At 38.7% G+C, this 13,706-nt stretch overlaps 1 protein-coding gene across 1 annotated transcript; it reads right to left on the bottom strand.

Moving 5' to 3' along the window:
- Positions 1 to 663: 663 nt before the first annotated feature.
- On the bottom strand, positions 664 to 12,576 carry LOC103370750 (protein FAM151A-like). The gene is made up of 12 exons (XM_008299893.1): positions 12,405 to 12,576; positions 10,228 to 10,368; positions 8,998 to 9,147; positions 8,762 to 8,924; positions 8,547 to 8,604; positions 6,672 to 6,761; positions 6,208 to 6,284; positions 5,884 to 6,020; positions 5,193 to 5,363; positions 2,942 to 3,048; positions 2,335 to 2,514; positions 664 to 966 (listed from the first exon to the last, which is right to left on the bottom strand). Exons 1-12 carry the CDS (start codon positions 12,574 to 12,576, stop codon positions 664 to 666), a joined length of 1,749 nt encoding a protein of 582 aa, XP_008298115.1.
- Positions 12,577 to 13,706: the final 1,130 nt, after the last annotated feature.

Below are 13,706 nucleotides of genomic sequence, written 5' to 3'. Positions count from 1 at the left end.
GGACATGCAGCAGGCCAGATAACTAGCCAGGAGATTAGGTTAACGGTCGGCTTGATATGACTGATGAGAAACAAAAAGACACGGCAGGCGTTCATCAACGGAATTTGAAACAAACTTTTGAATTGTTCCAAAAGTCAAAAAAGATGACAGTTTATTTCACAAGTGATCATTTAAATAATACATGTTACACAATTTATTTCTATGATTTTCAGACAATGTCCCTGTTTTTACAGTTTGTTGCTAATATACATGTTGTAATTTTGGAGATTTAAAAACAATAACATGCCGTTTAAACCTACCATCTGGGTAGGTTTAAAGGACCCTGGCGTCAAAGGGTTAATACTGAACACTTAAGCCTCTGTCGTATCATGGTTTGCTTGAGTGGGTTTGAGAATTATAGTTGTGCAAAGAAACTCAAGGGCACATTATGGAATTATGCCCAATATTTTTCTTTTTTTTTTTTTTACCACAAATGTATTCATCCTACATACATGTTGGATGAATTAATACCAGCTGATCGTATCAGCCCTCCATCATCAGGCTCTGAACATGCCGTGTCACTGTTTCTGTCAGACACATGTTTCTGTTCACATTAAATAAAGAGCAAACTACATAACACAAGCATCCTGTTTCATATAGTGTCATCCTGTACTTCTGGCCTCCTCATTGGTCAGATATCACATACAGGTTTGCTCTTCGTGTACGTTGGGTCATTAATCTTATCAGGACTGTGAGAGCATCAGTGTTGGTCTTTGTGTCCGCCTCCAGTATAAAGTCATATCTGTCCATCATTTCCATTAGAGAGTGCAGCTCCTCCTGTCCTGTGGGCAGCGACGCTGAGTTCAGGTGTAGTGCCACCCTCTGAGACAAACCTGCCACTGCTGCTGGGATCACAAGAGGCCATTTCTGCTCAGCCATGACGAAGGTGACGTAAGGAAACAACCTTTCTACTGTGGATACGAAGTCCTGAAGAAAGAGAGGACGAAGACAATGTAGAGGAACAGAAGCACAGCAAGAAACACCTAATAATGCACTTCCAGAATCACTTCATCCCTCCTTTGCCACGACTGTGAGGTTGGTGTTAACACTGACTTTTTCTTTCAAGAGTTGGGTATTGTATCATCCACCTCTGGTATGAATATACAATATGTCAGTACAACTGCAGTATACATTTGTCCTGAACATCTTAAATTTATGCCAGTAGATGAATTGGACAGATTGATTATGGATTTTTGCATAGCATGAAAGTGAGTGTAATATATCCTACACTGTAAAAAATATAAAATAAAATAAAAATCTGGCAGAAAAAGTGGAAAAATGGTAAAAATGGCAGCAAACATCTGTAAAGTAATATTTTAGCTGATCTAACAGTAAGGTAGTGTAATTTTACAATCACATATTGTGAAAGAACAAATTACTATTTGTAAAAATGCTGATTTTTGATGTGGACATCATGTACAGCTTTGGCTTTTACAGTCAACATATAAATGACAAGATATTATCTACAATTTAAATAAAGAGAAAATCCTTGAAGTAATTGATTAAAATATTTAGCATTTTTCAGTCCTCAGTGTACACATTTTCTCTATTGAAATTATGGGAAATATCTGTAAATTCATGTTATTTTTGCTGATTTGAACAGTTACGAAACTGTTATTTTTAATCTGAATTAACATTGTAAAAGAACAACTTGTTAAAATACATACTGCAAAGGCTAACATGTAAGTGAATACTTTATTTCTTTGATTTTACTAGTTATTATCTGTTATTTAATTAAACTGGGAAAATCTGCTGAGTAACAATAAGTTGTTCCAAAAAAACAAAAAAAAAATACAGTTAAAACAGTTTTAACTTAAGATTTCTCTCTGAATGTAGCAGAGAACAAGTATAAAGCTTCATAAAACTGATACACAACAGTAAAGTACAAGAACTGAGGTACAGTATTTCAGTAAATATACTTTAGTTACATTCCACCACTGTCGGTAGTTTTGTGACGAAGGTTTACGTTCCAGCCACACAAAGAAAAACAGAGAAACAAAGCAGTAAAAATAAGTTCAATGGAAGATGAGTAGAGACATAACAGATACCAGTAGGTCCGTTTCATTTTATAAACTTGAGTTGTTTAACTTCACAAATATTCAGTATTTAAACCAATCAAATCACAGTTGGGGGAAGTACGATGTTGAACGCTGCCCTGTTCTCCAGGTTGCAGCCAAAGATGCTTCAACGTTTCATACAAGTCAGAAACGCAGTTCTCGGGCAACTAAATACTTTTTTCTAATGTAAAGACACAGAAACCTTCCCAGTAGCAGTTATTCTCAAGAAGGTACATACCGCTGTGTGGTCGCTGCTCTGTAAACCCTCCATGCTGATCCACACAGGCCTGTAGAGCTCCTCAGCGCTGTAGGACGACTGCAGCAGGTGGAGAGAAGCTTCCAGAAGCTGATGAGTGCGGATCTGCAGGTAGATGCCCCAGGGGGCATCATCATTCTGCCCCAGCAGCTGAAGGACGTCCTGTGAGACACATCAGGCCTTATTATTGTGCATTTTTGGTGTTAAAGTCAACATTTCTTCAGTGATCATTAGAGAAACATGAGACCTGAACCATAAGTGTCATGAATAAAACTCAACTTAATATGTGATAGAAATACTACAAATATTAGCTAACAGCTGTAGTTTTAACATGAAACATTACTGAACAACTGTCAGCTCCACTTTTTTTGTCTTTTTTGTGCCTCAGATCAATAGAGAAGTGGGTTTTGGAGGATGTTTTAGGAAAACTTTAACATTCCCATAACAGCCATTGGACTTTTTCACATTTAAAATGGCAACAGGACACCAGTTACAGCCCAGTGAGTGGTGCTGATGTGTTGTCTCAGTCTAATACATAAAAAAAATCTTATCCTCTGTCAGTAAATCCTTGTGTTTCTTGCTGATATACCTGCAGCGTTAGCGGCTCCGAGCTGCCTCCAGAACCTTCCACCACAGGAACTCCAGGTCGGCTGCTGTCAGAAGCCACACGAATGACCAACATCCCACTGTCCCCACCTGGACGCACACAGGTGTTAGAAATGAGACAGAAAAGCATTGATGTGTCGTTGTTGTCACTGTGACCTCATGGTTTGATAAAACAGCAGCATCCACCAGTTTGTTGGACGCCATCAAGATGTCTCATTGAACACATGGAACCAGTTTAGACGACTTTTATCGTGCTAGAAACAGCCATTAGATGATGTCAGCTGTGGCCATAAAGGGATGCTTATGATCAACAGCAGTATTCAGACAAGCTGTGACATTCACACAGTGATTGTTGGAATTAAAGGGGCCAACGTGTGCCAAGAAAACATTTCTCACACCATCACAGAAGCCTGGGCCTTCGACAGGCTTTCATTCATGATGCACCTGCAGCCTTAAACTTCATCGACCAGGCTACATTTTTCTAGTCTTCAACTGTCCAGTTTTGGTGCCACAGTTAAAGTCACTGAGTTCACATTTTGAGTCCTTTCTGTTGTTTGATAAATATGTACTAAAGCTCCTGACCTGAATCTGGGATCGACCCTCTACACAATAAAGTGGGTAGAGCAAGTGTTATGGAGGACACCAGAGTTGCACAAACATCTGCTGAGATGTTCTGCCATTCTTTAGAAACTATTTATTTCAGCTGCTCATTGCTGGAGAGGTTGTGTTGCTCCAACTTTCTCTTTAATATACCCCAAAGTTGTTCCATGGGCTTCAGATCAGGCACACATAGTTTGCCAGGTCATAGTTTTCACTTTCTTATTTTTTTAGAAACTGTGATTTTGGTCAGGTCCTCTGGATTATTATCATGATGAAATATTCCTCTTCAAGGTTCAAGGTTCAGGGAGTCTTTATTATCCCAGTGGGGTAGTTTCCTATGCAGCCAGCAGTAAAAACAATCAATCCATGCAACAATCGCACAGAAACAACAATAAATAGCAAAGAGACAGTAAATAAATAAACAGGAAGTAGATCTACTTGTTCAGCAGAGCAATGGCAGCAGGGATAAAAGAATGCTTGCGTCTGTTAGTCCTGTGTTTTGCCAGGATGTACCTGCGCCCTGACGGAAGCAGCAGGAGCTCACAAGCCAAGTGGTGGCTCTGATCCGTGAGGATAGAACGGGCCTTACTTAAAGTTCTGATCTGATGCAGGGCTGAGAGGTCATTTCGGTTGATCCTTGCAATTTTGCTGCAGTCTTATGATACTCTGCAATCTGTTTTTTATTTTTGAGGGAAAGGGAGCCGTACCAACAAATGAAAGAGAAAGTTAAGATGGATTCGATAAAACTTCTTCAAACATCTTCTGAAACATCTTATGCCAAACTTCTGCAGACTGAGAGTCATCTTGTCAGCCAGTATTTGGTATATCCACAGGTGTTCATGGTGCCATCCACAAATATCATCAACGCAACACCTTTTGCACTCAGGCAGCCCCACATCATCACACTCACTCCTCTGTGCTTCGCTGTCAGGACTGTCTGTTCACTGTGGTAGTTCTGACCAGGTTCATGTCGAGCCCGCTGGATCCAGTTACAGCTGAATAAATGTATGTTGATCTCATTTGATCAAATAATTTGCTCCCAATATTCATCAGGCTTCTTTTCATGTTCTTTAACAAGGTTCATCTGGCAGTTTGGTACCAGAGAGCAAGCCAAGGTTTTTTTCTTGGATTCTTTGTCCATAGAGGTTGATGCCATGTCATGTCTTTCACAGACAATTTTGAGTCTTTTGACATCTAAGTGATATTGTCCACTGTTGGACTCACTTCTGGTGTGTACTGTACATAGCTTGAATGATACAGACTATTTTCCAGTGTCTGTCAGAGTTTGACATTTGCTTAACATGTTTTGCATTTTAAAACAACTTTGAATTAAATTTTTATGTGATATGATTTCTTTCAGTTGGTTGTGTTCTGTTCAGTTTTTCTTGTAACAGCATTGTTCTTAATATTACCACCAGATGGTTCTTAATATTACCACCAGATCGTTCTTAATATTACCACCAGATCGTTCTTAATATTACCACTAGATGGTGACATAGTAAGGTGTTCTCACACCTACACATGCTGTCTGTAAACTATAGAATTTAAAAAGAAAAAAAAAGCTTTGATCAGACATTTTAGCTTCATTTGTTGTGTGAGCTCTTGGGATGTGTGCTGTTTTTGTGTCTCCATACCTGAGAGCTGATCCAGCAGGGAGGCCTGATCAGTGACTGTAAACCAGCGCACAGCCAGGCTGCTGCGCCGTCTGACCTCTGGCGTCAACTTGTTGTCCGAGTTGTGAGTTGGATGAAGGAAATCCATCAAATCTCCTCCAGGATAGAACTTCCTCCACTGGCTCTGCCTCGCTGTTAACACAATCGATGCATCCGTAAAGAAACAGTGAAGAAAACTTTTTTTTTTTTTTTTTTACTTTGTTTACGGTCAACTAATATATCCGTTACTACATTCTTAGTAAATGTGAAGAATGGGCAGTGAGGAGCATATTAAAGTGCTGATGCTGATTACAGTCAACAACATTCTCTTATACCATGAGAATCATGATTCACTGCTCACACTTTTACTCTTAAAGTGATGTAAAGTGCTGTACTGGCCTCCTATACTTCATTTCTAAATGTATGAATTTTGCTTCCACCTGTCATGTTATTAAGGTCCAAATGTTGTTTTTGTGCCTTTAGCAAACTTTTTTTTTTTGACAATGAATGCATTTAGTAATGCAAACCTACAGTCCTATATTCCTTCAGCCAAACTTCAGTCACTCTTGCACATATAAGATGCAGATGACAGGCTGGTGTCTACTGACCAGTCTTACATATTAAACTCCACATCCACCTGATGACTGCATTTTTTTACCAGCCCGTTCCTTACTTGCAGCCTCCTTAAATTCCGACAGCGTGGGTTCATATATGTCATAGTAAACTCTGGCGGGGTTGGAGTTGTCGCGGACAAACAGCAAGTCGCTGACGTTTGGATGGATCGAACCTTGCCACAAAGTCAAGCTGAACCTAGAAACCAAATCACCACATCAAAGCACCATCAGATAGCCTGAACACAAACTATGTCTTAGTCCTACTGGTTTTATTTTGTGGTTAAAAAAAAATCTCAAGATTAACCAGGAAACTATTCTGTATGTGAATGATAAATTACTGATTTTCAGTCATTGTTATTATACAGATGTAAGTCATCTGTTACCGTGGTGATTGGCTGAGGAGCCAGCTCAGATGCTGCCAGCCGCTGCGAACCAACATAGCATGGACTGGAAACGTCACCTAGAAAGAAAAACATGCTGATGTTTCACTGCAGACCTTAAAGCTGTCGTTACTGCAGTGTAGATTATTGTCACATATCAGGGTTGAGATCACTGTGATACCTTAGTGCAATGACTGTGAATAAATGACATCGTGATTGTGATGCTGCTATTTATCTACTAGCTAATAATGAACATATCATTAATAGTGAAACGACACATAGTTGTTGTTTTTTTTTTTAAATGCTGCATGGCACAAAAACAATACAGTTAAGCAAGTAGTTGGAGGATACATTCAGCACAGTGAGATATCTTTTTGTAGTTGATGTGTAGAGTAGTGTAAAAACTAGGTTGTAGAGGCTTTAAAAATACAAATATTAAAATGTCTTGTGTATGTTTTGCTGCTTACGTCTTGGGGGCAGTCTTTAACCAAATTATACATGTCTTCCACCATGGCCCGGGTGTAGGTTGCAACAAAAAGTGGAGGAGCATAGGTCACCTGACAGAAACAGAGCAGGTTTAACTGTGAATTACAATCATTCAGGCAAAAATACTGTAGTGCTGAACTGAACTGCTGGATGATCGTATAAAAAGTCTTTGTTGTATGAAACAGTACACACGTTGTAAGAGCTATAGTACGTACTGAAAGTAAAAAAGAAAACGTATGCAATTTGGAAAACAGCTTTTGCCTTCAGCTGTATTAAAACAGTTTATCGTCTGGCTAACATTAAAGCTGCAGTAGGTAGACGTCTGGAAAAAGCAGAATGAAAAGTGAAACTGTACAGCTTTTCCCTCTCTGTTGTAATCCGTTCCCACCACACAAGCACATGTTTCAAATGCATAAAGATAACATTGGGTTACAACAAAATACGTTCTTGAAGGTGTCTAGGATTTTTTAAACTGATTCAGGACATTTTTGCGACGCTAAATCCAACAATGACATCTGCTTTTCTGTATCAGGTCAGGTTTTTATGCCAACTCTATTTAAAAAAGATCAATTTTACCACTAAATCAATGACATTTTTTGACATTAGCGATTGATTTATTTTACGATTTCTCATATGAAATCAGATTTTAGGGGAAATATTTAATTTTCTAATCCTTTTCATAAGCTAAATGATCCAAAAGCTGATGCGCATAAACATTTGTAAAGGTAAATACAAGTAAATTGCATGTTTCATCAAATCAAAATTTTGACCTCATTGAGCAAAACCAAAGTAATATTTGGATTCAGCACATTGTAGTTGTCTAAAATCAGCTCAAAAAACTTTGACATCAAAATGGGTGTGAACTAATGTAATCAAGCTACAAGTCAACATTCATTTGTGGCCCAGGAGTCAAGTCCCAACCTCCCAAGTGAATGTTCTCCATCGAGCTCGTTGCTCCACCACATCCTACTCTCACCACTCTGCTGCTATTAAGACTATCTTACCTGTGAAAAAGTGCTATTTACTGGCTGTGTTTTCTAAAGCCTGTAAATAGAGCTGGTTCCTTTTGATTGGTTTCCGTGATTATTCCAAAGGTGTTCCGAGCACAGTGGGTGGATGTACATTAGCACAGGATTTCTGGAGAAATTTGAATGTCCTCCTGTGTTTGGGCATCGTCACTGCAAAAGCACCTTCAAAGTCCTGCAGCCACTAGATCTTTTAATGATGAACTATAAAGGTGTGGATGATGGAGAATCTCCTGAAACAGTCTTTTCTCACAACAAGTGTTTAGTTTACGCACTGTTTGTTTGCATGGCACATGAGCAGTTGGCATGCTATGCGGTGCGAACAGTCCATGGGGTCACAATTGAAACTACTTTTCTAGTCCAGATGAGTCCACTTACAAGATTCATTTGCACATATGCACAGTAGCTCTTATCTCATGGACTCTTGTAGTTTTGGGGAAATGACTAAATTTACCTCACGAGGACCCAAGCAGACACTTCGATCTGTGCACAAGGTCATCTGCATCTAGGTACCTAATGCTTGTTTTGGACTTGAATAAATGCATGTATGAGTCATGGTGTCACTACTTATAAAACCTAAACTAAACACCTGCTGTATCCTTGACATAAGCTAGACACCAATTGAATCCAGCTGGCCAACCACCTGAGGGAGAGTTTCCCTCATTTCAAGGTTAACAGACTCAGAGTTTTCACTAAACCTGCTTTGTGAAACGGACCCCAGATCTACTGACAAGCATTACCAGAACCAGAACCCTGCCAGCAGCCTGAAAAACCCGTATGAAATGTGCTATTATACTGTATGCAGTGAGCTGACTGCAGCACCTGTCATACCTTCCATCCTGGAGACAAAGTTGCATCCGGAAACTTCTCCTGAACCAACTGGAGAAACCTGAAAAAGGGAAGTACGAAAGAGTGGAACTGCAATTCACGGCATTCACATTCTTTATTTTAATTCTACCAATTTAGTACTTGCCCCCAAAACTCCAGATGTATATCATAATTGTCTTTCAAAACCTACATCTTCTTAATCCAGAAGGGTCTCTTACATGGTTCCATTGACTGGAGGAATGAAGCTCGGTGTGTTGGGACCGAGGAGGATGTCTGCATTAAGCCAAACAGGCCTGTTTAATCTTCCGCTGCTGTTCTTTTGATTGAGCAGGTCCAGTGACAAACCCACTGATTCCAGAGCCTTAAAGTCCAACTTCATGGCTGCAGAGTGACAAAAAAAACATTAAAACCTGTCATTTAGTGAATCTGTTATCAATACTAACCTGATCAGTACCTTTTCTGGAGGCCAGCACAGCATCCAACCACTCGTCAAGAGTATTGTCACTGTAGACGTCAGGAGGGTGAGCCATGATGGGGACGGGCTGCACATCGGGGGTCCCGTAGCCCATCACAGTGACATCAGCCTCCAGGATCATGACATCACCTGGGAGAGGAGAGAGGAGAGAGGAGGGTGCAGGTTCTGTCACATTACATGAGTGTGACGCAGTNGCAGGTTCTGTCACATTACATGAGTGTGACGCAGTATTTCTGTTGTTCACTACAGGGTACAACCTCAAACACTGTAAAAACAAATTGTTTTTTTTGGCTTTTGTGCCGTTATTGATAGTGCAATGAGAGAGAGACAGGGGAGAAGAATGGGGGGAGGACGTGTGGGAAAGGGCCACAAACGGGATTCGAACTCATGACCTCCACACTGGGACTGTAGCCCTGTACATGAGACGCCAGCTCAACCAGGTGAGCTATAGCGGCGCCCAGTAAAAACAAATTTAAAAAAAGAAAAACGAAAGAAAAAGAAAAATCCCATAGCAAAAACAGTGAAAATCCAGAAACAACATGTTATAGTGAAATTGAAAAACTTGTTTAAAAAAAGTAATAATAATAGCAACAATTAGTTTTAATGTCAACGTATAAATAAATACTTTTTTCAAATGTACTTGCTATTATTTATGATTTTTTTTTAAAAACATGTAAAATCTGTTAAAAAAAAAAAGAAATTAAAAAATATATTTACCATATTTCAATCCTTATAAATAAAATTTATTTAAAATAACAAGAAACATTTGTAAAAATAATTATATTTTTTTTCTGATTTGAATATAGTAAAACTGTGTAATGTTACTTGCCACACACCGTAAAAGAACTAAAATATTTAGAATTATTTTTCAATCCCTAATATACACACTTTTCTTTCTAATACTGGCAAATATCTATTAAATAATGATCATTTTTGCTGATTTAAGTACAGTAAAATAGTATATGTTTATGGTCAAATGTTGTCAAAAACACCATTTGCCATTTTTTTCAATAAAAAAAATAATAAATGTAAACATTATTTAAAATGTTGATACTTTTTTGGTGGTGTAACTAGATATTAGCTGTAATTTACATAAAACAGGGGACAATCTTTTTTTACAGTGAGAAATGGTTGAAAACCTTCATTCTTTCACAGTGTAGCTGCAGTGACAAACATCTTCAAAGTAAAGTACACTGTGTGTGTGTTTACTTGCGAGAGCTTTGTTCATCTCCTCCTTGTTGTTGGCTCTGTGATACCAGGTAGCAAACAGGCCGTCAGGTTCATTGATTTCACCTTCCTGAACCAGGAAGTCCAGCATGTCTCCTCCAGGTGGAAATGAGGGAAGACGAGCTGGAGATTGTATGATAAGACAAAGACAAGCTCATAAGTACAAGATTGTAAAAGCATGTGACAAACAATGACAAGTCTCGCTTCAAATGCAAAAAAAATACCAGAATATATGATAAATGGGATTCCATATTTTGTTATGTTTGGCATAATTTTGACTGCTTCTTATTCCAATTTAACTCTGCATGTTGCCAGTTCTGGGAAACTTAAAATTAAACTAAAACTAGAGCGCACTGTCTTAATTTTTTCATAACTTTTGGTTATTAATGGCAGAATGAGTTGTATCAATTCCCTTCCTGTTTTCACACAGTCTCAAAACTCTAGTCGAAACAAGACACTCTCACTTCCCTATCCCCTATTCCAAAGCTTTTGTTACACTGCCAGGAACACAGTACACCTTATCCTTAACTGCAATGTAAACAGGAAAATACAAAAGACAAGACCTCTGTGGCTATATCGGAAATTACAGCAATTTACAATTTATTAGCGACTGTTGTCGTGGTTATTCATACTCATTAACTTACACACTGACGCACAAACAAATGTTTCCCTCCATATGTAATCATCTTACAACAGTGTAATAATCAGAACACTAGACAAATAAACAGATAATGTGTCGATGATGTGTTTCTAGTTGCTCTTCAGGTCACATGTGTTGAAACTCTTTAGCAGAGGATGAAGGTGTTCATCACACTTCTGTGTGCAGCCCAAGTTCACAAGAGTCTGCGTTGGCCCCTCCAGTTATCCAACATTACAAGGGAAATAATGCGCATGCTCAGTAGTCGTGTGTATGCTTTGAATATATAGATATGATCCACTACATCTCTACTGTACAGATCACCATTTCATCCTAGAAGAGTAGCTGTATAGTATAACAGTAGAATCCTCTTGAATGTTGTGCAGGTCTCATCTGCAGTTACCACAACATCTTGTTTGAGGTGACCAAGGGAGGTTCAACCAGTACAGTAAGGTTCATTTTCTTTTTCCACCTGGACTGTGAACATTTAGTGGCTGTCTTACATAATACAGTGATAACTGTAATACCTGTGGTCAATATGAAATCCACGGCTGCAGTTGCCTCATGATGAACATAGGATGCATTATCAGATTAAATTGACTCGTGTGTTATCACATGAACCTTGAACACTAATCAAACAAATCTTTGAGTCATATAAAGGGCAATGTCAAGTTATGATGTGATGATGTTCAGATTACAGGAGCATGTGCTAAATATAAACATGGAGACAGGCTTGCTCAATATGGAGAGACACAACTGTTGATCTCAGCTGTTACTGTATGTGGACAGATGGGTCTTTGATTATTTATGTTGTGGGATTTTTCAAAAGCGATGTTCTGCTGGACAAACAGTGCTGATTCACCTCACTTAGGGCTTCACAGTCATCGAGAAAGTGTGACAATATCTGTATATGACTGCAAAACAATTTAGTTGCATAATTTAAAGGTAAATGCCCCAGTTTGTTCTAAAAAGCACACAAGGATTGTGCAGGATTTTTGAATCCTGCTTGAAGTGGAAATAACTATTGGAACCAGAGGAGATTGTTAAAAAGATCCCTCAAATTAAGTTACAGGGTCGCAACCCTAAACCCAACATGAACAAGCATGTGCTCTATAGATTGGAGAGACGCAGTAATGATCTCTGTTTCTATCACCAGGTCAAGTGAGATCTAAAAAAGATTTGAAAAACTCCAGGAAAACCTGACATTCTTACTTCCAGCTGCTTAAAACTTGAAATAAGAGAGTAAAGAGCCTCAAAACAATCAGTTAGTACAAAATTCATTAAACATGTTCTAAATAAAATCTCAAATTTAGCTTTAACAAACTTGATGCAACCAAATTGTAAGATGATAATGATGCTTTTATTTTGTGCCGCTCTTTGCAATGTTCAAAAAACATTGGTAGGTTGCATATTTTTCTAACACAGCCAAGTGAGAGACCTCCAGGGTGAAAAGGATTAACCTATTTTTCTTTTCTTTTTTATATGAACTGCACGTGTAGTGTAAATATCTTGAAGAACGTACCTTTCTTTGTGGTCAGCACAACACTGACAGTGATGATAGCAATAAGAATGACAGCTCCAACAACCACAGCGAGCAGGATCAGGAGTCGTTTGGTTAGACAGCCCAGATAAAGGTCTTCTTCTTTGTCTTTGCTGCTCCTTTCCCCTCTCCGGGTGTCCTCGTCTTTTGCCATCTTCTTCTGCCTGGTCTTTCTACTGGATTTAAAACTCACACAGTGTCTGGAAGACAAATGAGCTGATGTTTGTCTTCTTTTATATGAGCCTTATCTAAAGAGCAGAGACCACAGTCGCTCTGCTGATAAGAAGCACATGCTCTCTTCAGCCTCCCTTCAATGCCTCTCATTCATCCTTGACACCTCCACTTATCTAAGGTCAAGATTAAAGCAGGTATGAAACACGGGTCGCGTTGCAGAGTGTGTTCGGTATGCTTTTGCCTCAATAGCATTTATTAAAAACAAACAGTCATGATTGCACTTTACTGTTGTTCCTGCTTGTGTCTGTTTGTTATAAATACATTACTGTGACATTCTCCGTCCATGTGTTGAAGTCAGTGTGCAGGGTCAACTATGATAAGGCACCTCTGGAGCTGGCTCGCTGTTTTGGGTAGAAAACAAACATTTAAAACCATAACTTAAAACAATAAGTACTTTGACAAACAATGATATTTTGGGGTGAATAAACCTTTAATACTGAATCGTGCTCATTAGGAATTAGTATTTGGGTGGGAAAAAACTTTAAAACGTTAAGTGCGAAAGGGAAAGTAGTATCTTTGGTGGAACAGACCTTTAAAACTTTAAGTACGTGGATAGAAAGTAGAGTTTTAAGCTTTACCTACTCAGGCAGGATGTAATGTTTTGGGTGAAATACAACTTTAAAATTATAGGCACTGGGACAGAAAATAACATTTTGAGTAGAATGAACCATTATAATGAAAGCTTGCTCATTAAAAAAAATACAATTTGGATGGAGAAATAAAATAAAGTGTAAGTACTCTGAAGGAAAGGAGTGTTTTTGTTGGAACAGAACTGTAAAACTTAATGCATCTACTTAGGCAGGATTGTATTTTGGGTAGAATTAAAATGTAAAAAATTGTCGTAGTTGGACAGAAAATTGTATTTTGGGTAGAATAAAACTTCAAGACAATAATTTAAATCCACTACTTCGGCAGGGGGCGCTGTTGTGATAAATAACGGTCCTGAACCTGCAGCTTCCGTATACCGGTACGCAGCGTCACGTTGCCATAGCAACAATAGTAGCGGGACACCAGTAGCTTCAGCAACATCAACAGCGACTCTACAGTAAA

The sequence above is a fragment of the Stegastes partitus genome, unplaced genomic scaffold (genome assembly GCF_000690725.1).
Source record: "Stegastes partitus isolate 25-593 unplaced genomic scaffold, Stegastes_partitus-1.0.2 Scaffold1477, whole genome shotgun sequence".
Lineage (NCBI taxonomy): Eukaryota > Metazoa > Chordata > Actinopteri > Pomacentridae > Stegastes > Stegastes partitus.
Note: the sequence above shows the minus strand (reverse complement) of the source record. Positions and strands in the feature narration are given on the sequence as shown.